The sequence below is a fragment of the Typha angustifolia genome, chromosome 4, assembly GCF_048772165.1.
Source record: "Typha angustifolia cultivar Huaian chromosome 4, ASM4877216v1, whole genome shotgun sequence".
In the NCBI taxonomy this organism is placed as follows: Eukaryota; Viridiplantae; Streptophyta; class Magnoliopsida; order Poales; family Typhaceae; genus Typha; species Typha angustifolia.
In genome coordinates, this window is record NC_133242.1 from 910913 (window position 1) to 934502 (window position 23590).

Genomic DNA, 23590 nt, shown 5'->3' on the forward strand with positions numbered 1-23590 from the left:
TAACATTTAATAACCATCAGCTTATTATTATTACTTATTTATTTATTTATGTAGCCAATGAGATAATGCTATTATCCAATGTCAAATTTATCTGTAAAAAAATATCAATCATATATATATATGTATCTATATAAATATATAGTAGTAGTATATCAGTAGCTTACTATTAAGCACACTCCCTAGTAACAGTACGTCTTCAGATGGTGCACCGAAAATTTGCTCTTTTCGTTAGTGGCAGGATCTTATGTCACTATCTAGTCAATCACTTTACAAGCTCGTAGGGTTATTTAGTTTTAGTCTTTAGGGCCGACCTTCGAGCAACTATGATGATTCATCATTTGGTCAAAACGCAAATGCCTCTTTAAATTCCACTATTCGTAAAAGTTGTCTCATGGTTTCATACTTGAACCGGCATAAGGTTAAAGGAGTCTGTACGAGATGAATGCATCTACAGTAAGTAGCCACCTCAACTCCAACATCCATCATCTACATGATAACCATAGAGGACTATAGATTTAATAAATATTTAAGAAGTTTTTCTTTGGAGCTTAAATATGAGATATAATTTATTTACACTCGTTTTTTATTTTTATTTTTTCCTTCCTAGGTTTTCTTGAGGAGAGGGTTGTACAATTTCTGAGACGTCGCCGTCTGTCTAAATGTTCAGAAAAATACTATTGTAGCCTGAATCTATTGTTCTTTAGCTTTGTTTGCTGCTGCTTAAACTAGTTCTTTGGGTAGCATTGGTCTGTCTTTTGGGATGCTGCTCATTTAACTTGTCAACTAGTGCATCAGTTACAGCCTTACACGTAGCCAAAGTAATAAAAGCAAAGGTTAAAGTCATGTTGGATTGCTAGTGCGATGACAAAAGAGTGTATGTATGCATAAGCCCAAAATATTGGGCCAACCAAAGCCCAAATATTCGGATCTTTTATTGGCATCCGATTAGCCCAAACGGCACGTGCTTCTCGTGTGGTTCACGCCAGTTGCATCGCATATAGCAGTATAGCGATAGGGGGGGAAGGATGCGGCGAGGCCTCTTTAGGCTTTAGCTCAAAGTCGCCGAAAACCGGACCATTTCCCTTATTAGGGTTTGGTTCTACCGCCCTACCGACCGCTCTTCGGCCCCCTCGTCGACAGCGTCCGCTTTATCTGCTAGGGTTTCGATCCGAAGGCGTCTGCTCGACCTTAGGGTTTTGATCCCCTTAAGAAGGTATCTTCTTCTTCTCAGACCTCTCTTTCCCAAATTTGTCGTCACTTTTGGATCCGATCGCTGTCTTTTTTAGCTCCTCACGTCTGAAGAACCATCAGTTCTCCGAATATTGTTTAAATTCTGTCAAGATTTCATCAGAATTGCCCTGAGCAAGAAGCCCTACAGGTTCGGAGCAATGAACCGTGAATCTTTCGTTCCATAGAAATTAAGCGTAGGGGCATCTGATTTTTCGTGCCTATAGATTTATTTCTTTGTTCACTAAGTTGATTATCTGTTTCTTTCGAAGGCTTTTTTGTTTATTCCTGGAAGTCTAATGATCTTTGTTCCAAGAGGAATGCTGTTGTGCTCCTAGATATGATGTGGAAACTTTGTTCGTTGTTGGTACTGCTGAGACATAGTTTCATCCTCATGTTTCCTCCATTTACCTGATGTTTTGTGCAACCACTTGATTGTTTTTAGAAATCGTTGTGCAGAAGTTATGGTTTTGTTTGTCGCAGGCATCTGTCTTGCTAATCTATCTAATTTGTCCTCCTTTTATGTTGACGAATCTAGAAGTAAATACTCCTAGGCTTTTCATGGCCCAAAATCTTTTTATGGGGGGCTTTCCTCATAGCTTGGATATCTTCATTTTTCTTTGTTTTCATATGGCCTATCTTCATATACTCCTGTCTTGAACATTTGATTCTAATCGTACACTATTATCACCCAACAACGACTGTCGTTTATACTTCACAGTTGTCTCTGTAGAAATTTGTTAACTTTAGGAAACTTTCAATTGATTATATTCAAACTAAGGGAGATGACACGGGAGAGGATATTATTAGGACGATTATGAGTTTTAAGTCCTCTGTACAGACTTATACATAATGTTCATAGTATTTTTCTTCTCTTTTATACTTAAGATGGAACCTTCAAGCCAAACAAAGAAGTTATTTCCACTAGCTATTCATTTTTAAGGGGATATGAAATTTATCCTCTCTAAAAAACTCTTTGATGGTCAGTTCACTTGTGCTCTAGATTGGACACAATTAAGGACCAGATAAGTTAGTTTGTGGTTTTAGAGTTACTCCGGTGAAGCTTAAAGAGCAGATGGTACTTTATGGCTCTAGATTTTTATGTTACTTCCTAAAAGTTGATCATATGTTAAACCTTGGATCTTCACTTATCATCATCTTGATGAACCAGACTTTCTAGTCTACCTAGTTCAACCAGTGATTATCCATGGTCAGGTATGGTCTATGTAAGGTTTTATTTAGGAGAGCATGCTTAGTTAGGAAGGAGGAGAATGGAAGGGTGGGGTGGCAATAGGCTGAATAGGGCTAGGCGGTTTAGTAGGAGAGAGTTAAATACTCAGGGTGGAGGAGAATATTGAGAGGGAGGGTGACAAAATGTGGTGTTTGAAGATTTAAAGAGGAAAGCTAAGATTAATTCTTGTAGCTAATAGAGGGAGGGTGCCAGGAGAAACATGCTGTCATATGTAGTTAGAAGAAATGTGAGAGAATAATTAAAAAAAAATGATTAAAAGCCTTAAGTGCATTCCTACTAGAGTTACCTCACTAGCCTCCTAGGCACCTGCTTGCCTAAGCCTCCTTATATGTTGCTTCTTGATTCAAGTGGCTAAGTTACTTATACCCACATTTGCAATTCTATTGTGCTATCTTTCTTACCTAGATTGACCAACACTTTGATAATAATTCATAATTAAGGTTAAAAATATTAGGATCGGGGTCGACGCCTGAAACATATACATGTTGGGCCGTTTCGGCCACCAATGTTGGATTTTGGTATTGGACTGTTTTTTTAATCATGTGAAAATATAAAAATTAAAATTGGAATATTAATAATAAATAAATAGATAAATATAAATTACTTTCATATATATAATCTAAAATTAAAAATACTACTTCTCAATCTCTCCCACTCACTCTCTCTCTTCATCTTTCAATCTCTCCCACTCTTCACAGAAATGATAAATCTCTTGCCCACTCTCCCATTCTCTCCCACTATACTCCTTTGCCACGTCTCACTCTTTCTTTTTTCTTTGTTAGTGTCTATCTCATTTTCCCTCTTTCCTCCCTCCTCTCTATTTCACTTGCATGTGTTTGCTCTCGCTCTCTGTTGTTACAAAAAAGAGGGAGAGTGATAGAGGGAGGGAGATGCATTGAGAGAGAGAGAGGGGCTCACCAAAGAGAGACCGAGTGAGAAGGTAGTTGGAGAGAGGAAAAACAATAAAACAAAAACTTAGTCGAGGTCATCGGAGAGAGATGTCGATGGATCCGTCAGATGAAGAGCTGGCCACTGTGTTAGAGAACTTTGCAGGGTGGAGTATGAGAGAAAGGAAAGATAATTGATACATTGGTAAAGGAAAGATTTGCTTCCGGTTGATCCGACCCATTTGGGTGGTTTCGGTCGGTACGATCAATACCTGACTGAAACTAGTATGTTGATTAGTTTTAGGGTTAGCCAAAACTGGGAATCTTAGTTTACACGCACATTTGTGTCTCTAGCATTTAAGTCACATTGTATTGCTTGCTTCTAACTAGATGTTGTAACTTACTTTGACAGCTATGTTGATGGCTTGTTGCTTTTGTATTCAGGAAACAACTGCCCTGCACTTAACATGAGCAGAACTGGTACCCAAAAACATTATCAGACTAGTTTGATCAGCTGTTATTTAAATATATTTTGAGATATCCTGCATGGATGCTATACCACCCAGTGACCCTTCACATTACGGAATGGTGGAAAGTAGTCCATACAGGTTCTCTCATGATAGGCTTGAGGAAGCAAGTCGTCCCGGTTCTTCTTGGTATTTCAGTCGAAAGGAGATAGAAGAAAACTCTCCATCTAGGAGAGATGGCATAGATCTGAAGAAAGAGACATACCTTCGCAAGTCATATTGCACATATTTGCAGGATTTGGGCATGAGACTTAAAGTGTAAGCTTCCCCGACATTTTACTGTTGCTTTTGCAGATGTTATGTGCAAACAGGAAGTTCAATTTTTTTATTAGCTTTTTATTCTTTTCTCTTTTCATAGTATATCATCTGTATTTTTTTTGGCTAATTTTTTTCTTGTCATCTTAGGCTAGTGCATTGAGTAGCCATTCCTGGTGCTTCAAGTTATTCTTGAATATGTTGCTGTATTTGATTTCGTTCTCCTTTTTAACACCAGTATGACACTAATTGGAACACTGCATCCAACTTGCTTATATGGTAAGATTCTGAAAGTAATGATGGAAGTGTTTGAAGATTGTGAAACATTGAATCCAGCTCTCAGGTGGACTGTGAGTTGGTGTACATCTATAAGTACATTACTTGTATATCTGCGAATGGTCTTACTATAGTTAGTTGAATGTTTTGGAACATCACCGCTCTTATATTATGTCAGAATTCTCTAAAGAAGGTGGTGGATGAGTAGCTAGATTCTGGCTGAAGATTTGGTCAAGAATAAAATACAATGCAGTTGTGCTGGAGCTCGCAGTTTTCTGTTGTAACTCTTCAATTCTTCATTTTTCATAATTAGGTCTAGATAAAAGGTCATGCTCTGTGGGGTTTTTTTTCTGTAAAAGTTTCACATTAAGTTATTATTAGTTATTTCAATAAGTTCTTTTGTACAAGGTGACTAAGGATGTAGGAATATTCATTCTCATGGTTTTTGTGAACAAGTTCAGAAAGCTAATTTGCTTAGTAGTTCTGTAAATGCTTCTTGCTTGCTTTGGAAACTTTTTGTCATAAATTCAAAAGTTACACGACCACAATACTTATATTTTTAGTAATACAATTTGTCAATGTCAGTGGCAATGACCAATGGATATCTTATATCTAATGCAGGCCCCAGGTGACAATTGCTACAGCCATAGTTTTTTGCCATCGTTTTTTCCTCCGCCAGTCCCATCTAAAAAATGACAGGCGGGTAAGTATATTTGATTTGTATGTTATATCTTGCAATCCAACTTCATTTGACGTTTTACTGGCTATATAATTAACTGAAATAATCTCCTTCTGATTTTGTGACATCTTTATTTTTCTAAACACATATCCAACCTAAACGAAATCTTCCCACCTCATAATAGGTATCTAATATTGCACACTTTTACGTAAGATTTCAAATAGGGGTCTTATCTTTCAAAACTTATATTAGTTGTGGGTTGCTTTATGAGTAAAAATCTGGCTGTCGGTGCATTTGTTCTGAAACATTGCAGCTGTTTTAAAAACACTAGATCTGTATGTACCATGCATTTATAAATATTCATATGGGGGTTTTCTACTGATATTTTATACAAGAGCTTTCTTTTGCGCACCGTCTTTGATTTCATGATCATATTCTTCTAGGGAAGTGCCATTACTGAAAGCTGCTCATGAACATATAATCTGTTTATACAATTTCCAACCTATTTGTTGATTGGCTTAATCTATATAAAGACAGTGCAACAAAAATATGAGATCCACACATAATTATTTATGGATTATTTCTGGTCTTCCACTATTGCTAGTGTATAAGTTGACATTCTAATATACCTGCAGACAATTGCCACTGTTTGCATGTTTCTGGCGGGGAAGGTTGAAGAAACACCTCGGCCTTTGAAAGATGTCATTCTTGTTTCTTATGAGGTTATTCATAAGAAGGATCCTGCTGCTGCCCAGCGAATCAAGCAGAGGGTAATAGATTGCATGGTGTTATGATTGTTTATATGTTGATTGATGTTGGTTTTTTGCTCCATATTACCGTTCATTTTGCCTATAGTTATTAGAACCGGATCAGACCAGTGAACAAACCAAATAGCCAGTTCAATATTGTTATCACATTACAAATGCAATCTGATACGGTCAAAATCTACCGACCAAACGGTTCAACTAGCGAACCGCAAATTGCTTGGGTTACTCATTTTATATGAAAATTATCTAGTTGTCCTTAATATACAAGTATTAATTATTTACTTTAAGGGTAATTTAGTCCTAGAATTAAAATAATTATATTTTAAAAAATTAAAAGTGTAATTAATATATAATTTTGTATAAGTCATATGATCTAATGTACCTTAACCTAAATATTAGTTAGGAAATGTCTAGTAATTGAAGAAATACAATTGTATTGCTTTTATAGATATTTTTTAGTTTTTAGAATAATTTAGAACTATTAATATATTATTTAAATATTAAAAGTAATCCTAAATAAACAAGCAGTCCGACCAAGTGACCCACTAGTCGAACCAGTAACCCGATGACCCATACAGTGAGGAGGTTAGATCTCCCCACATCCTTCCTCCTATTGTCAGCCATTGACTTGTAATCAATCTTTTCTTGTTGTTAAACCTCGTTTTATATAATATTGAGTTTTATGGATGTTTGTGTTTCCTGTAGAGTTAGGTTCTGCCTTGTCTTTTCTCTGTGCAATTGCTTATATGACTAGCATTTTGAATGAATTCATTGGGAAAAGTACTTGATGGATCTTGGACATTCTTCGCACAGGAAGTATATGAACAACAAAAGGAACTTATTTTACTAGGGGAGCGAGTGGTTCTTGCAACTCTTGGCTTTGACTTTAATGTGCATCATCCTTATAAGCCGTTGGTTGAAGCAATAAAGAAATTCAAGGTTGCTCAAAATGCACTTGCACAAGTTGCTTGGAACTTTGTCAATGATGGGTATGCCAGAGCTACCATTATTCTTCTTTTCCAACTCAATTTAATAATGTATATTCCTTACATATTAAAAGGGTTGTGCAGGCTACGTACTTCACTTTGCCTACAATTTAAGCCCCATCATATTGCTGCTGGTGCTATCTTCCTGGCTGCAAAGTTTCTGAAAGTGAAGCTTCCATCTGATGGTGAGAAGGTCTGGTGGCAAGAATTTGATGTTACTCCACGACAGTTGGAAGGTTAGTGTCCTGGTCCTCCTTGGTACGGAGTTCATAGTGTTAGTTTCATATTCGGCTTAAAACTTTAGGGCTTTTATTGATATGGTATCTGTTATGTTGTCTGTGGCACATGCGAGAATTAGCAGCCTACGTAAGTGCTTACTTTTGTGTCCAACGTGTCATTAAAGAGCGATGTCACTCTGCCTATTCATGTCTTACATCTAAATAGCACCTTTTGGGTTGTGAAGATCAAACGCCAATATTTGGCTGTTTAGTACTTTGGAGAATTTGAGAATTATGATCAACTTGCCTATATTCCGTGGTGTATATTGTTTAGATATTTATGTCTTTACTGGGAGCTATCACTAGATGAGAAGTGCTTATTGGATGTGTTACTCTGATAAATGACTATGTATCCTGTTACAGGGTGTTGGGTGGAGTGATTTGCTAGAATTAGGCATTACCATGTGAATTGATTGGATAAAGAGAAACTTATTCAGGATATCATAGACAGTAAAAAAGGTCTTTCAGTATCACTGTATCAGATAGATCTTTTAGTGTGGATCAGGACTTATGAACTCAATTTTGTGGAATTTGTTAAATGTTTCTAATTTTCTTTGTCACTACAGCTTGCTTTCATTCATTAGATGAAAAATTATTCAACTGGAGTATTCTTTTCTCCGTACATGTTTGTCATTGACATAACAAAATTGTTTCTAGTTAGTTCCTATACTAAAGCCATGTTTGATTGTAACACTAATTTTCTTGCTTTCAGAGGTTAGCAATCAGATGTTGGAACTGTACGAGCAAAACCGTCTAACACAACAATCCCATGGAAATGAAACTGAAGGGAGCTCTGCCAGTGGGGCTCATCATCATGCTCCTGTTAAAGCTCCATTTCCTGCTGAGGAACCTCCTGCACAAAATGGATATTCTCAGGCAACAAAACCATCTAGCTTGCAGCATTCTGTCCCAAGCATGTTGACTCACGCTGGACATGAGCAATCACAATCTGAAAAACAAAATGGAACCCAAAGACTATTGCAAAATGAAAACAATGACTATGCAAGCAATAAAATCAGGAGTGGCCCTGGTGACAGCAAAATGGAACTTGGTACAAAGGATCATTGGCATCATGATCAAGGAAACATTGCAGGAACTTATGAAGGCAGATCCAGCAGATATGAGTCTGAGTGTCCAGTAGAAGAGTCTACTGCGGCTGCCACTGGTGGATCTGATGGAACCAAAGAGAGGACTTCTAATTGTACTGAAGGCCCCAAAAATTTCTCTCCCATGATGGATGCCATGAAGAAGATTGATAAGGACAAGGTGAAGGCAGCTTTGGAGAAAAGAAGAAAATCCAAAGGTGATGTTGCTAGAAAAATTGATCTCACGGATGAAGATGACCTTATTGAGAGGGAGCTGGAACATGGTGTTGAATTGGCTGTTGAGGATGAGAAGATAAAGCAGGAGAGGAGGCAGAGCTGGTCTAAGACTTTGTACCGAGAGGGGCCCAAGAATTCTGACCATGTGACAGAGAATGGGAATCTCGGACACGAGAAGGTTACAGAAAATACAGAAGAAGGGGAGCTATCGATGGATAGTCAAGATTTCCGTTCTCCTGAGCCTGGTAGTCATAAGAGAAAAGCAATGAGCCCAGGTAAACAGTTTGGTGGAAGGGATGGATATGATGCACAGCATTATAATCGTGCGCCTACCTCAAATTACCACGATGGCCTTGATGATGCGCGTTCTGTTGGAAGATTTGAGCGTGCTGAGAGAGAGCATAAAAGGTTCAGACATGAAAGTTAGGTTTTGTGATGAAGGACTGCAATGCTGAAAAAGAGAGCAATGTAAGGTTCTTCTTGATTGGCTTATTATGGAACTTCTACATATGTCAATGGGTATGTCTTGCAGTTCGGACCCTTCCAGGAAGTTGTGTTTTTCCATGATCTTCTTATATAGCAGCTTTGTACTGCTAAGTGTTCAAACTCTCCACTGCAGATCATCAGGGGTCCACTTTTACGATTGTACTCAATTTCTGGATTTCATTAGTGGGATATTTATGGGATGAAAGCTGCAATGGATATTTTATTTTGTTCAAATCTTTGATTACTTGTTGTACATGTTATACAATGATGAAGATGCTCATAGTTAAAGAAAACAAAGAGATGCTCGTAGTCTCTCCTCTCCTCTGTGCTGCTCCCTAAATTTCGCTGGTAATACATCTAAAATTCTTGAAGTGCACTTGTTTACTATGTCAGATATCCATATATTGTATATGATGTAAATTAAATGTCAGATTATTGCTGTATTATATGTTGCTTAAATTTTCATGCATTTATCCTTCCGTGCTCGGTTTCCGTCTAGTCCAAACTTGTGTGGGTTAGTTTTCGGGCGACTGTAGGATGAGTGTAATGCACAAGTCTGCGCATAGATACGAATACAATAGCGTCGGATCATCTGGACCAAGCTACATCTCGGATGGAATCTCAATCCCATTGGTCCTTTTCCTTCTGGCCCTGACCTTTTAGTTGGAAATAGATAGCTTCAAACTTTAATTTGTAACTAAAAACTTGCACTAAAAGGGAATTGGGGTGAAGGGCCCCACAAAAAAGATACATCCTTGTTGAAAATAAAGTTGCTTTTAACTTTAAATTTTGTAATGAAAACTTGCACTAAAGGGAATGGCGTAAAGGGCCCCACAAGAAAGATACATCGTTGTTGAAAATAGAGATGCTTTTTATCTTTAATCTTTTAAAACTTGCACTAAAGGGAAACGGGGGTAAAGGGCCCCCACAAAAAAGATACACCCCTCTCCAGAGTCCAGAGCATCCGAGGGGGCTACAGAGAATGCAAAAGAGTGAGTCCCCCTCGATCCAAAATTGTGATAGCTTTTCAGATCATGGGATTCCTGCAGACTTTGAAGTCCGAGCACAGTAACCTCATAGGACTTGTACATGGGGATGAGGTATGCTCCTGCGACCCACGGATTATAAAGCCCGCTCCCTTTTTAGAAGGCTCCTCACGCCCAAATACCCCATCAGTGTTAAGCTCCAGGCCTTATATATCTTGGCAACTGCTTTCAGTGTGCAGTGTAAACAAACAAGCAGAAGCATCTAAAATGAGTCGATCCAGTTTTACAGGGTGAATATTAAAATTCATTGGAATTTTTAAGACACGGATCTGGAAAATAATTATCCCGATCACAAAATTTTAAATTTACGACTATTGCAGAGAGTTACTAAGAAAAAGAAAGAAGCCACGAATGATTTTCAAGAGAGTTTGCATTTCATTACCAATTGATCTCTAATTCCAAATACAAATTTCTCCCACAAGAACCAAACAACAAACAAACGGAACCCAGAGTAACCTAAGATCCAACACACAACGGTCAAAAATGAAGATAACCATTCGAAGATGAGCTTCGAAACACAACGATACGATCAGAAGAACACGGATAACCATAGCCTACTTATCCTTTTTGACTTCAAAAAAGATAAGGGCTACCATAGCAGCACTTTTAATTCCTCCAGCTCCCGTCCGATGCACCACCGCCCCTGGAATAGCGGGATCCACCATCATATCCTCCGCCGCCATATCCTCCTCCTCCCCCTCCTCCGTAGCTGCGGTCACGGCCTCCGCCGTAACCGCCTTCGCCACGGCTATACCCACCGCCATAGCCGCCGCCGCCGCCTCCTCGGCGTTGACCGCCGTAACCGCCACCTCCTCCGCCGCCGCTTCCCCGGGACTGGGCCTCGTTCACGGTGATGCTTCTCCCGTCAAGATTCTTGCCGTTCATCCCCTCGATCGCCTCCCTCATCGACTGCTCGTTCGCAAAGGTAACGAATCCGAACCCCCTCGACCTCCCTGTCTCCCGATCGTTGATGATCTGCGTTTAAACACGTATCAGACCTCGACCTCATATCCAGATCTAGAAAGCCCGAAAAATATAAGTCGAAAAAAATAATTAAGTAAAAACGATCTGGACCTTGGACTCCAAGATCTCTCCGTAGGGCTTGAAGGCCTCCTCGAGGGCTCGGTCGTCGGTGGCCCACGCCAGCCCACCGACGAAGCAGCGGTACTCGACCTCGGCCATAGTAGAGGAAAAGAAACGAAACCCTAGAACAAGGAACAGGACAAGAGGGGGAGGAGAAGCCAACCCACCTCTAAGAAAGCACGAGAGACGAAGGATGCCCCATACCCTAGATTTATAGATCCACACGAGGGGGGTAACCACACCTAAGGCGAGTATGGTCACCGGGTATTGCTTCTTTACCAAGCATCCTTCGTCCTTATCCTCTGAGATCGCCATAGATCGTGCGGTGTAGAATACCGGTCACAGGATAAAGCTAAGTTGTGCTGCGGAACAGCTGAATAAGTCTCTTCGAAGTCGGAATATCCGGTGAATAAATTGGGATAGTATAACGAGGCTGGGCCCATTAAGGTGGGCCCATTAAGGGGGTAAAAGGGTAACAAGTGGTCCCAGTGGGCACGTGATATAATGGCGCTCGAGGATAAGCCAGCAAAAATATCTAAATTGTTGAGGAGGATGACCGACAGGTGGCACACATATGTCATCCCGATCCCGTGGATGACGATAAATTTTAAAATAATGTTGTCATGTGAGCTCATTTTCTTCGTCCCGATCTCATCACACAGCATTTGAATCGGGATTGCTTTTATAATCTTTGGGAATTTTGAATTTAACACTAATACAAATATTAAGTTAACTATCTACGAATTAAAGAATTAAAATAAATTAACTATACTTTAAAAAAATTATTTAATTTATCAGACTTAAAATACCTTATTCAAATCAAAATATCTCAGTCCAAACTAAGGAGAAATGAGGCTCTAAGAGAAAATAAGAAAGAAATAAATAGAGACATTTTTCATATTTTAGAGGATAACAGTCAACAGTAGACAAAATATTCTCCTCTAACCCAAACCATATTTTATAAATATTTAATAAAAATATTACACTTAATTTGTAAATATTAAAAATATAGAAGGTGTTGAATTCAAAGTTCCAAACAATCCTTCTTACTTTTCCCGTAGCCCGTGGGCTATAATAAGATGATTGGGCCTTTTATGGGCCGTGATGGCATCCATACTACAGTACTGGCCCATAAACCCATACGAGCAAGAGGTCTGATGACCAATTCTTTGAAGAAAGACGCCTGCCAAGTTGGTCCTTTTCTCTGGTACGTTGATTGATTGGTTCCCTATTGTTCTACATGGTAGAATACTCTTTCCGACGTACTCTTTTCTGGACTCGAATGCAACATGTAAATAAGAGAAGCTCCAGGTCTATTGCCAGCTAATTTCTTACTGGGCCGACAACCTTCAGAACAGGGCAAAGGAAATAGAAGAATATGACTGTTTGATTAGTTGACTTTTTTTCTATGTTACGAGAATTGAGAATATACGCTTTTCACACCGAAGAAAGAGACTCGTCTCCTAACTGTGTTTACTTCCACCCATTGAGCTTACGCCACGAGGCCAAACCTCCCTCACATATATCATTTTTTTTTTCAATCATTTGTGAGCTTAAAGATGAGATACCGATCTAGATACAGAAATACTTAAATCTCACTAATCTTTTTTTAGCCAATATAATAAAATATTTAATCTAGATTTTAAATTATATGCATCGTTGAATAATTGCTCCAAGCCAAACGTCAATGAGACCTATCCCTAGCCATCATGCTATCGAGCGGCTCCTTGAAGTCGTCGCACTATCGAGCCATCAACCGAGTTGAGCTATTTAGTCAAACCATCGAACTACTAAATAATTTTCTAAACAATAGTTTTTAGAGTTGGAATCGAATTTACAACCTCTTTTCACATATGTCAATAGGGTCCTCGCTACTCAACTGAATTAGTGAATGTGAATGCAGATGTAAAAATTTACTACATCTAAGTACCTTCCAAATGAATTCTATAGTTTGTGTTTATTATTATTATCATATTATATAAATATTTATCTTTTAATCCCTACCTCTACTTTAATCCTAAAGTACCTTCTCCGGTTACTTTAGGTTACTTTAATCTTAAAAACTTATTTGAGTATTAGATTTATTTTACACTTATTATTAGTTTAATTCATCTATATTATAACTATCCATAACAAAATTAACTCCCGACTATTTTCGAGACATTAAAAAGTAAAATGAAGGGATTAAGTGATAAAAGTAAGAATTTGTTAATAAAATATCTTTTAAAAAAATGTAAATTGAATAAATATGTTAATCTGACCCCGTATTTTTGATGAAGAAGTCAAAAGACTCTAGTGCTCAATTTCCACTTGCTACCCAACTTGTTTTTAGTCTTGATATTATTCTATTTTTCTACGAGAATTTTCCGGAGCAAATCTGCTAAAAGTATTGGAAGTTCATGATGGATTCCAACTATAGGTTGGTGGGGTTAATACTTCAAGTTTACTCTCTTTTTTTATTTCAAAAGTTAAAAAATAAAGAAATCCTAGGAATTGAAAGAGTAAATTAATAGAGCAAAAATTGTATATAACTGCCTTTTTTTAAAACTATATTATAGTTTATATATTATATATTTATTATGATTTAGTAAATATACGTAGAAAATATTCTATTGTTAAATTTATTAGTTAAACTTAATAGAATATCTGAGTTCAATTAACTGTACTAAAATAATTATAAAAATATCATAAATTAAGTCATATTAAAAATATTTTAATTATTTTATATTTTTTTTTATAATATTAGTTTAAATTTATTAAAAATATTTATTTATACATATTTATTAAAATATAAGATGCAAACCATAGTATAGTTTTTGGAACTATCACGTCACAAACCCATATAGTATACTAAAGGACATTGACCTTAATAAGATTCTTCCACGCCTACGTGGCTATTTGCGGCTCCCCTATTGGCGCCGCACTGCTTTTAGAAAAAGAAAATTGTGACACAAGACATAATATTCTGTCTGGGACCACAGGCGGCAAGATTGACCAAAGAAACTTAGGCAACTATCCTCCGGTTTGGTCTGTGAAAATAGTGGGGGTTTATTCTTCAATTAGTTTTCTTAACAGCATGATTAATGCTAATTAAATTGTAATGAAGGCATTAAGCATGCTTTTAAATTAATAATTTATTACATGGTCTCCTTAACGTGGTGGGGTGCAACTCTGTCAGTTATCCAATATTATAATGGATAACACGAAAGCCTGGAGAAAAGGCTAAATGCGACGTGTCGTGCTGGATGACACGGCAAGCACTTGGGCAAGCTAAGCTTCGCAGTGTAGACGAGGGTTTCAGTTTCTTCTCGCCTATCCAAAGTAATTTATCTACACCACAATAACTATGCTGATGATTATTATATATTCTCTGTCCTTTTACTAACAGAGTAAAAATAAAAAAAATTAATACAATATTTTTTAGATATCAAATCAAGAATAGAATTATTGAGCTTATATATATGTAAAATAAATTAGAATAATTTAATATTTGGCTGTAACTTTAGAATTGGAATAGGAAGAAATAATTTAAAACCAAACAGGGGCTTCCTACCGATTCCACTCAAAAGACGTGTGCTTGAACTGGTAAATATAACTCAGAAGAGTCCCAAAATGGAAATGTCCCAAAAGCAAAAGCCACCGCCATCATCAAAAGTTTTTAACCGTCTACGGACTCTTCTTCCAGTATTAAGAAAAACACCCACAGACTAAAGAAGAAGAAGAAGAAGAAGAAGGAAGAATCGTCAGACTTTTTAAACTTTATTCAAATTCCCACTATCTCACTCGTTCTTATATCTTCCCACCTGACTTTCCGTAGTCAACGCTCTCTCCTCCTCTTCCCTCCTTGCTCTTTCGCGAACGAAAGAGAAGGATATAGAGAGAAAACGATGCTCAATCTCGCTCCTTCTTCTCTTGCACCCGCTTTTGGAGAGATTTTCTTCACTCTTCGTTGAAGCATAACATAATTTTACATCATCTTCTCATATCACGATTTTTTTTTTGTTTGGGTTAAATTTTTATCTCACATGAATTATCGATTATTTCTTCTCTATTTTCTCGTATTCTTCTACTCGTCCAGAGTAGCCCAGTCATTGAACTCCACCGCCGACTTCGCCGGCCTCCTCAGCCTCCGGGCCTCCCTGGGCCTTCGGGCTCGGGATTGGCCCATCAAATCCGACCCGTGCCTTAACTGGACCGGAGTCACGTGCCGCTCCGGCCGAGTCGTCTCCCTCAACCTCTCCGGCCTACGGCGGACCCGCCTCGGCCGGCTCAACCCAAACTTTAGCGTCGACGGTTTGCAGAACCTAACTCTCCTCTCCTCCTTCAACGCCTCCGCCTTCCTCCTCCCCGGCTCGATCCCGGCTTGGTTCGGCCGCCGCCTCTCGCCGGGGATCTCCTCCATCGATCTCCGGTCCGCCGGCGTCAACGGCACCATCCCCGCCGACCTCGGCTTGCTCAGTAACCTGACAACCCTACTCCTTTCCCATAATGCCCTCACGGGTCCGATCCCGTCACCGCTCAGTAACCTCTCCGCTCTCGTCTCCCTCGATCTCAGCCACAACAACCTCTCCGGAAGCCTCCCGGCGTCGCTGCTCTCTCTCCCAGGGTTGACTCTTCTCGACCTCTCGTCGAATAACCTCACCGGCAAGTTTCCGGACCTCTCGAGCAATGTCAACGGAAGTGGTGGGGTATTCAACCTCTCGAATAATTTCTACTACGGTCGGATCTCTTCTTCAATAGGAGTTCTTGCAGAAAAATTTCATTTGATAGATATCTCGAATAATTACTTTGAGGGGGAAGTAATTGCAACAAATGGAATTGGAAACGTATCGATTGCAAGGAATTGCTTCCGCAGTGCTTTATCTCAGAAGAATAATACAGATTGCGAAGAGTTCTATAGAGAAAAAGGGGAAACATTTGATGGTCTCTCGCCACCACCGGCTTCGTCGCCAGAATCCCCACCTAAGAAGACAAGTGCCAATTGGAAATATATTTTGGGAGGAGTACTTGGGGGAGTAGCACTAATCATTATTGCGATTATAGTCACTTTGTTGTGCCTAATTAGGAGAAGAAGACCTCGTAGAAGGAGAGGTAGTAATGCTAACGGTGTTCGTTCTTTGGTTGCGCCAATGCCTTCGTCTCCTGCCGCCGTTGTTAGGAAATCGTCGGCGGTGGGGGATCTCAACTATGAGAAGTTGTTTCGTGCAACTTCTGGTTTTAGTGACATGAAGCTAATCAAGCATGGGCATACAGGGGATCTGTATCTTGGTGAGCTGGAAGACGGACCTCAAGTAGTTGTGAAGAAAACTGATATCAGGACTGTTAGGAATGAACCTTATGCTGGAGAACTGAGCTTTTTCGCCAAGTTTTCGCACGATAGATTTGTTCCTTTTCTTGGACATTGCTCAAAGAGTGAGGAGGAGGAGCTTCTGGTTTATAAGTATATGCCTAAAGGAGACCTGACTAGTGCGTTGCACAAGAAACCTGGGCTTGAGGAAGACGGATTGCCGTCGCTGGATTGGATAACGAGGTTGAAGATCGCGACAGGGATAGCTGAGGCTCTATGTTTTATGCATCATGAATGTACGCCACCAATGGTTCACAGGTACATTTGTAATCTTATTTGATCTTATGATGTCAATTTTGTTCTACCTTTCTTTTGTGCTACTCATTTCTAGGAGTTTGCATTGAACATTTTCAGGGCATTTTGCTAACATGATCTTAACTGTATCGACTATAAGACATTTGAGATATCTCCATAGTTTTCTTCTGATTTTGTCCATCATGTCATAGTATGAGATATTTGCATCTTGTTGAAACTTTCGTAAAACAACACTTTCTTACCAAAAGAATATTAAGTTTTCTGCAGTTGCATTAACTGTCTAAGTTGCTTTGGCCCTGCAAGTGGATGAATGACAGTCTAGTTTGTTTTCTTGTTAATATCGATGTCCAACAAGTATAAGAATAAACACTATGTGTGCATGTGCACAACCCGACTGAGAGTGTGTACTGACTTCATTTTTATGATTGTAGAGATGTTCAAGCAAGTAGTGTTCTTCTTGATGATAAGTATGAAGTCCGGCTTGGAAGTCTGAGTGATGTATGCGCCCAGCAATCAGATGGACAACAGAATGTCTTTACCAGGATGTTGAGATCGTCAAAGTAAGCTTCTTCATGCTGATATCAAACATGTCTCCCCATTATTTTACTCGTTGATTTCTTTTTCCTTGCTATTCTTGCATAACTTCTCCCAACTATTCAAGCTTTAACACTACTGATACATATTGGCACAATCATGAGTGAGTGGCAATGACTAGTGATACCCTGAATTTTGAGGTTTGCGAACTTGTATTCAGTTATGTTTGAAACTTTGGATGACCATCGGATATTTGATTTCCTCTAGTCTTCATGGTAGGTTAGGGTGATATATCATTCTTGTTCACCAAATCAGTTTTTCCTCTCAGCATCCAGAGAATAAAACTAGATAGAAAGTTTTAAGCAAGTTAAATATGAAGAAGGATTGGATATGATGCAGTGCTACAAACCTCTGTGACATTTAGTTTGCAGAAGTACTGGGAAAGTTATAGGAGGATAATCTATTTCTAACATCAATTGCTCATTTACTTTTGGCTAGTCTACTCTTATATAACTTGATGGAATTCTATTTACTACCATAGACCTGCTTTTGTGTTGTCGAACATTTACATTCTTTTTACCAATTGAAATTTTTTTGAAAAGGTCATGAAACATTATGACTTCTTTCTGACATTAGCTTTTCTCGTTTTGTGTGGGACAGGAAGCTGGAAAGAAGCATTTCAGGTATGCAATCTTTCAGGAAAACTCAGAGCAATTCTTCTCTCGTTTTCAGGAAAATTATGCTAGAGCTGACTTTGTTGTTAATCTCTCTGGTTGCAGGCGCTCCTGCTATATGTGCCTATGATGTGTACTGCTTAGGAAAGGTGCTGCTGGAATTGGTGACGGGGAAGCTTGGCATAAGTGGCTCGAGTGATGCTGCCATGAGTGAGTGGGTAGAGAGCACACTAACTTACATCAACATTAATGAGAAGGAGCTTGTGACGAAAATTGTGGATCCTTCTCTTCCTGTGGATGAGGACCATCTGGAGGAGGTGTGGGCTGTGGCAATTGTCGCGAAGTCCTGCCTCAACTTAAAGCCTTCAAGGAGACCGCTTGCTCGCTATGTCCTCAGAGCCCTTGAGAATCCATTGAGGGTAGTGAGGGAGGATACTTGTAACAGTTCAGCTCGGATTAGGACTACATCATCTCAAGGTTCATGGCATAGTTTTCTTCGTGGAAGCTGGCGTCAAAGTTCAGAAAGTTTTTCTGCTACTGCATCAAGGAGAATAAGAGCTAACAGTTTTAGACATTCATCCAGATCTCAAGAGAGTGGAGAAGAACTCTCTTTCTCATTTAAGAGATCATCAAGGGAGATTGTCCCGGATCCGTCAAGATTGGCAGTTTATGTTGATAATTAGGGAGATGGCGTTTGTGATTCTTTTGTACGTAAATTCTTTGTCAGGCTCCCCATTTGAGCATATATATATATATATTGTTTCTCTGTATGGTCTGCATCCTCCAATTGCCTCAAAAGGAGGAAGAACAGTCTATGCAAAGAGAAAAAGAAGAGAGGGAAATAAAATCACTTCATGTATTATGCAAAGCTCCATCTGCAACTCAATAGGTTAGGTTAGCAAGGGATTCAAGAGGCCGGGTTACTGCTTGATTTAGTTTTTTGCAGTTTGTCTTGGGTTTTTTGAGGTATACAAGCTGCAATGTGGTGTTTGTGAATTGCAATAACCTCTTAATTTGTGTACATATAGGTTTGTATAATTGATCTGTATGATTGTACTTCATCTTTCTCCTTTTTGTTTAATCAAAATAAAAGTAGCATATAATAGGGCTTTCACAATTTATTTGTATATAATTTTTTTTAGTTAGTATATAAAATTGAATATATATATTTTTATAATTGATGCACATTATAATGAAGTGCTCATTTACATATGGAATGCACACTAGAATAATTTACTATTAAAATAATAGATATATAATTAAATTGTAAAAATAATTCTTCTCTTGTTGTCAGTGGATAAGCCAGTCTAGATAAATAAATTTAAAGCAATAGGTTAAAAATGGTAAAATTAAGGTCCCACCGAGATTTGAACTCGGGTTACTGGATTCAGAGTCCAATGTCCTGACCACTAGACCATGGGACCAGCTGCGGATGATTTTTACTTAAATATTTTAAATTTATTTTTGCTCCCCTTCAAAGTATTCTTCTTCCTTCTCTCCCACCAATCTCCAATACGAAACGAGGGATTTAAGAGATAAACTTCTTCTTCGATGCTCTCCCACCGCCACTTCGTCTTCCTCCATGGCTTTCTCCACCCAAACCCAAACCCTAACCCCAATCCCTTCCTCCTTTTCCCCACTCCTCCCTCTCGCAAACCCCTCAGCTCCTTCCCCATTCGTGCACTCGACTCCGACAACCAACCAGTATCCCTCGCTCCCTTCGAGCCCGATCAAGAACCAAACATCTCTCTCCTCTCCCGTCGCCAGAACGCGAATTCAACCGGTCTCCTCCTCCTCCACTCCGAAACCCTAGCTCAATCCACGGAAGAAGACGGCGAGGACCGGGAAGAGGAGGAGGAGATCCGGAGAAAGGTCGCCGAGGAGGTCTCCCTTGCAACACGAAGGAATCCAAGATTTCCCGGCTCTATCGACTTCCCCAAGGCTGGGCGCCTCGATCCACCTCCCGACCTGCGTCTTGTTCTTGGCGGCGATGATCGGGTTCTCAAAAGAGCACTTGAGGTGCGGCGAGGGGTGGCCGCAGAGACGTTGAAGGTGGCGCTGCGAGCCGGGAAACTCAGCGTTACTTACTCCACTAACCTTGTTTCGAAGCTGTCGGATTTCGTTGATCATGTGGTTATTGAGGCGGCGGCGTTAAAAGGTGTTCCAGAGTTCTCCCACATGTCGTTTAATGCGAGGGCGAGGAGTTACATAGAGAGTTCTGGGGTTGTGCCTCTTGTCAAGTAAGAACTTTGTTATCTCTATGTTGAAAGGAATATTTTTCATGTAGCTGAGAGTTTTAACTTGTATATATATATATATATATATATATATATATATATATATATATATATATATATATATATATATATGCTACTCTTCAGGTGGTTGAAGCACAATTCACTGACATATCCACAAATTGGGAAGGTAATCTGTATGTGCTCTGGCAATCTTGTGCGTGTGAGGCTCATTGTTGATTGGTTGAAATCAATTCATGTAAAAGGAGAGTTTCTTGGGATTGTTCTTGTGAAGGGAGGGTTTGTTTCAAGTTGCAGCTTTGAGGCATTGGAGGAGATTGTTGATTATCTTGAGGAAAATGGCGTGAGGAGGGAATGGGTGGGTTTTATTGTTAGTCGATGTCCACAGATGCTGTGTTTGACCATGGAGGAATTAGAAACACGCGTTAAGTTTTATATGGATATGGGGTTGGACAGAAAGGACTTTGGCACAATGGTCTTTGATTATCCCAAAGCTCTTGGGTTTTTCAGCATGGAAGACATGAATAGTAAGGTGCTTGACCTTTTCTCGTTTTGGTGTTTATTTTCATTTGCATGTGGCTATTGATAGTTGGTATCACTGAGGCTGTTTGGGATTGCATTAGTTCTTACTTGCGGTTGAGTATCAATATCAAATTTAGTGTTTAGTGCTAAAATATTATAGTTGTTCTTCATTTATTGTCATTTGCAGTAAATTAAACTATATGACTTGATAGGTATAGTATATTGGTACTAAGCATTAAAACTGTATGTAGTTGAGGGCATTATGTAAAGTGAATCATGTATAATATTATCCAAAGACTTATCAAACTAAGACTGTTAGACCAAGTCATCTGGAATACTTCTTTTTTCTGTATATTTTGCTACACTCCAAGGATGTTGTAGACAATGTCTAGAATTCCTTGAAGATTTATCATCCTTTATTTGCATTAAACCTCCTCCCTTTTGTTTCTAGGTTCAATACCTTAAGGAGTTTGGTTTGAGTGGTGAAGGTGTTGGGCGATTGTTGGCTTTTAAGCCACAACTAATGGGTTGCAGCATTGAGGAAAGATGGAAACCCCTTGTTAAGTATCTGTATTACCTTGGTGTTCCCCGTGATGGTATGAAAAGAATTCTTATGGTTAAACCTATGATTTTCTGTGTTGACCTGGAGACAACCATTGCACCAAAGGTATGGCTTTTGCGACATGTAAATTATTTCCTACATTTCTACAATTGCTGTCTTGCTAAGGGAGAATGCTCTGATACTATCGTATGCGTTGTATCCTCGTGCCTTTTCTTACCATCTTTTTTCCTTTTGATGTTTAGGTACGATTTCTACAGGACATAGGCATCAGAGATGAAGCCATTGGTGGTGTCCTTGTTAAGTTCCCACCAATACTAACTTACAGTCTTTACAAGAAAATCCGCCCAGTGGTTCGTCCTTGTCTTATTTTGATCTTTTGTTTTTTTACCATTGATCTGTTAATTAAGCATCCGATTAGTATGTTTAATTGTTTGTCATAATATTAGCAATCAATCACTTGATAGCAACATTAATTTTGCAGTTGATACTTCTGTTTTTGCTGGTGGCAAATTGATACTGTTGTGTAATTGTATGGTTACTTTAAATATAAGTGAACTAGTTGGGTTTTGCATGAATATATTCTGAGGGTCTATGATGAACCTTCTCTATTGGCTGTTCACAAGAGATGGTAGTTTAAGAGGAAAGAGAAGCAACATGAGGTTATTTACTTGCCTACACTGGTATTTTGCTTCACTTTAACTTATTTAAATAGCCATCTGGCAAAGATTGTGACCTTCTTGTCTATCATTTATGTTGAAGTTATTTGTCTGGGAGAGGGCACCAAATTATGAAACTTGAGGTCTCATACTTATTTGTTGGAAAGTCATCATAAGTTAATTGGTCTTGATTCCAAGTGATGCCATTTAGAGAAGACAATTCAAAGTTGTGATAACCACATTGCAATCAAGTTATATTCATTTCTTTATTTGCCAGATATATGCCTACTTTCTTAGTGTGCATTGTGGTATCATGGTTAAGTCTTGCATCTACCTTGTGGGTGGAGGTCTGAGCCACTGAAACTACCTGTCTGGATAGTGGCTTACAACTTTACATACATACCTTCCCGGTACTCTGCATTGGCAGGATCCTGGTGCATGGGGCCACCTGTTTTATTTATCCTATATACTATATAAGACGGATAAGAGGTGAGAGATAAGATTTTACTCATTATAGTTCCTGGTAATATTGACTGCTTCACATTTGGTGCTTCTGCTGCATAATCATTCCTTGATATTCTCTTTCTGCTTATGTCTAAACTTTGATTTCTACAGGTCATATTTTTGATGACAAAGGCGGGGGTTTCACAAAAAGATATTGGAAAAGTTATTGCCCTGGATCCACAACTTGTGGGCTGCAGTATAATAAAGAAGCTGGAGGTTAATGTTAATTACTTCTTGTCTTTGGGCATTCGTCTCCATTCACTCGGTGAGATGATTGCTGACTTCCCAATGCTTCTTAGATACAACTTGGATATCCTTCGTCCAAAATACCGATACTTGAGACGAATTATGGTCCGCCCATTGCAAGATCTCATTGAGTTTCCAAGGTGATCTATAAAACTCTGCTAAGTTATTAATCTTTAATTAGAATATATCCATTTACTCCTTTTTCCACTTTGCTAGTTCCTTAAGTAGGCAGTTTGTCTTCTTAGGCTGTTTGGTGGTTTATCTACTTGACATGAACAGTGGTATTCTCATAAGCTAACCAGGGGCAGTCCAATATGGACTTGCCTGGAAGGCTTCAGGAGAACAGCTGAAAGAGCATTTCATATTTGGTTCAGAAATCTCCCAGGAGAAATTGCACTGTTGCAATACTGGTGTAATTAAGCAATTTTACTTTAGGGTTGGCTGTTGTTTTCTTTATAATTGCAGTTCCATTGTTTAATCTGTTTAACATTCTGTTATTGTCCAGTTAAGCTTTCTTTCTATTGCTTGCTGTTTGTATTCACATCCGATAACAAATGCATTTGGCTGGCAAAATTTTCAGGTTCTTTAGTTATTCGCTGGATGGTAGAATAGCACCAAGGCACCAGATCTTACTGGCAAACAGAATCAACTTCAAGTTGCGGTACATGTTGGTTGACTCTGATGAAGGGTTCAATAAGAGGGTGCAGGCTGCTGTCGAGAGGCGTGAGAAGTTCGAAGCTGGGAAGGCAAATCTTGAGATGGCCAATTCTGATTCAGCTCAAGTTGCTTCCACAACTCCCTAAGACATGGAATGTCGTGGCCATCTGCCTAATCTTTTTGGTGTATAAATGCTTTTATAAGAGAAGTAATACAGCTTGTTCTTCATCTTTTACTGTTGTACATTAGTCTTAACTGTGTAACAATTCTTGGCTAATTTGTGACTTGGGAATGTGAATACACTTAA

The 23590-nt window shown here is 38.9% G+C and overlaps 4 protein-coding genes and 1 non-coding gene across 7 annotated transcripts; 3 read left to right on the forward strand and 2 right to left on the reverse strand.

Annotated features, from left to right (window-relative positions):
• Positions 1 to 1014: 1014 nt before the first annotated feature.
• On the forward strand, positions 1015 to 9176 carry LOC140758864 (cyclin-T1-3-like). 2 transcript variants are annotated; one of them, XM_073095236.1, is made up of 7 exons: positions 1016 to 1213; positions 3811 to 4151; positions 5046 to 5127; positions 5739 to 5873; positions 6684 to 6859; positions 6941 to 7092; positions 7847 to 9176. In XM_073095236.1, exons 2-7 carry the CDS (start codon positions 3913 to 3915, stop codon positions 8881 to 8883), a joined length of 1821 nt encoding a protein of 606 aa, XP_072951337.1. In that variant the 5' UTR covers positions 1016 to 1213; positions 3811 to 3912; the 3' UTR covers positions 8884 to 9176. The 2 variants fall into 2 exon arrangements, with proteins under 2 accessions (XP_072951338.1, XP_072951337.1); XM_073095237.1 differs by lacking the exon at positions 5739 to 5873 and having other exon boundaries at positions 1015 to 1213.
• A 1164-nt stretch (positions 9177 to 10340) lies between these two features.
• LOC140759517 (glycine-rich RNA-binding protein blt801-like) lies at positions 10341 to 11254 on the reverse strand. Its single transcript, XM_073096098.1, has 2 exons — positions 11063 to 11254; positions 10341 to 10963 (listed from the first exon to the last, which is right to left on the reverse strand). Exons 1-2 carry the CDS (start codon positions 11168 to 11170, stop codon positions 10595 to 10597), a joined length of 477 nt encoding a protein of 158 aa, XP_072952199.1. The 5' UTR covers positions 11171 to 11254; the 3' UTR covers positions 10341 to 10594.
• Positions 11255 to 14758: 3504 nt separating this feature from the next.
• Positions 14759 to 18749, forward strand: LOC140759068 (probable LRR receptor-like serine/threonine-protein kinase At2g16250). The gene is made up of 4 exons (XM_073095534.1): positions 14759 to 16676; positions 17105 to 17233; positions 17868 to 17890; positions 17987 to 18749. The coding sequence occupies exons 1-4, from the start codon at positions 15097 to 15099 to the stop codon at positions 18562 to 18564; spliced, it is 2310 nt and encodes a 769-aa protein (XP_072951635.1). The 5' UTR covers positions 14759 to 15096; the 3' UTR covers positions 18565 to 18749.
• Positions 18750 to 19233: 484 nt separating this feature from the next.
• TRNAQ-CUG (transfer RNA glutamine (anticodon CUG)) lies at positions 19234 to 19305 on the reverse strand. The gene has a single exon. It is a non-coding gene; the product is annotated as a tRNA-Gln (tRNA).
• Positions 19306 to 19368: 63 nt separating this feature from the next.
• On the forward strand, positions 19369 to 23511 carry LOC140759665 (transcription termination factor MTERF2, chloroplastic). 2 transcript variants are annotated; one of them, XM_073096286.1, is made up of 7 exons: positions 19369 to 20121; positions 20263 to 20668; positions 21110 to 21325; positions 21463 to 21570; positions 22492 to 22596; positions 22680 to 22766; positions 23207 to 23346. In XM_073096286.1, exons 1-6 carry the CDS (start codon positions 19433 to 19435, stop codon positions 22755 to 22757), a joined length of 1602 nt encoding a protein of 533 aa, XP_072952387.1. In that variant the 5' UTR covers positions 19369 to 19432; the 3' UTR covers positions 22758 to 22766; positions 23207 to 23346. The 2 variants fall into 2 exon arrangements, with proteins under 2 accessions (XP_072952387.1, XP_072952386.1); XM_073096285.1 differs by having other exon boundaries at positions 19370 to 20121; positions 22492 to 22766; positions 23207 to 23511.
• Positions 23512 to 23590: the final 79 nt, after the last annotated feature.

Coding starts and splice junctions, on each gene's coding strand:
- LOC140758864 (XM_073095236.1), top strand. CDS start 3,913: ATGGATGCTATACCACCCAGTGACCCTTCACATTACGGAATGGTGGAA. Junction 5,128..5,738: donor ATCTAAAAAATGACAGGCGG/GTAAGTATATTT, acceptor ATATACCTGCAG/ACAATTGCCACTGTTTGCAT. Junction 5,874..6,683: donor CCCAGCGAATCAAGCAGAGG/GTAATAGATTGC, acceptor TTCTTCGCACAG/GAAGTATATGAACAACAAAA.
- LOC140759665 (XM_073096285.1), top strand. CDS start 19,433: ATGCTCTCCCACCGCCACTTCGTCTTCCTCCATGGCTTTCTCCACCCA. Junction 20,122..20,262: donor GGGGTTGTGCCTCTTGTCAA/GTAAGAACTTTG, acceptor GCTACTCTTCAG/GTGGTTGAAGCACAATTCAC. Junction 21,571..22,491: donor ACAAGAAAATCCGCCCAGTG/GTTCGTCCTTGT, acceptor TGATTTCTACAG/GTCATATTTTTGATGACAAA.
- LOC140759068 (XM_073095534.1), top strand. CDS start 15,097: ATGAATTATCGATTATTTCTTCTCTATTTTCTCGTATTCTTCTACTCG. Junction 17,234..17,867: donor AGGATGTTGAGATCGTCAAA/GTAAGCTTCTTC, acceptor TGTGTGGGACAG/GAAGCTGGAAAGAAGCATTT. Junction 17,891..17,986: donor GCTGGAAAGAAGCATTTCAG/GTATGCAATCTT, acceptor CTCTGGTTGCAG/GCGCTCCTGCTATATGTGCC.
- LOC140759517 (XM_073096098.1), bottom strand. CDS start 11,170: ATGGCCGAGGTCGAGTACCGCTGCTTCGTCGGTGGGCTGGCGTGGGCC. Junction 10,964..11,062: donor GAGAGATCTTGGAGTCCAAG/GTCCAGATCGTT, acceptor GTTTAAACGCAG/ATCATCAACGATCGGGAGAC.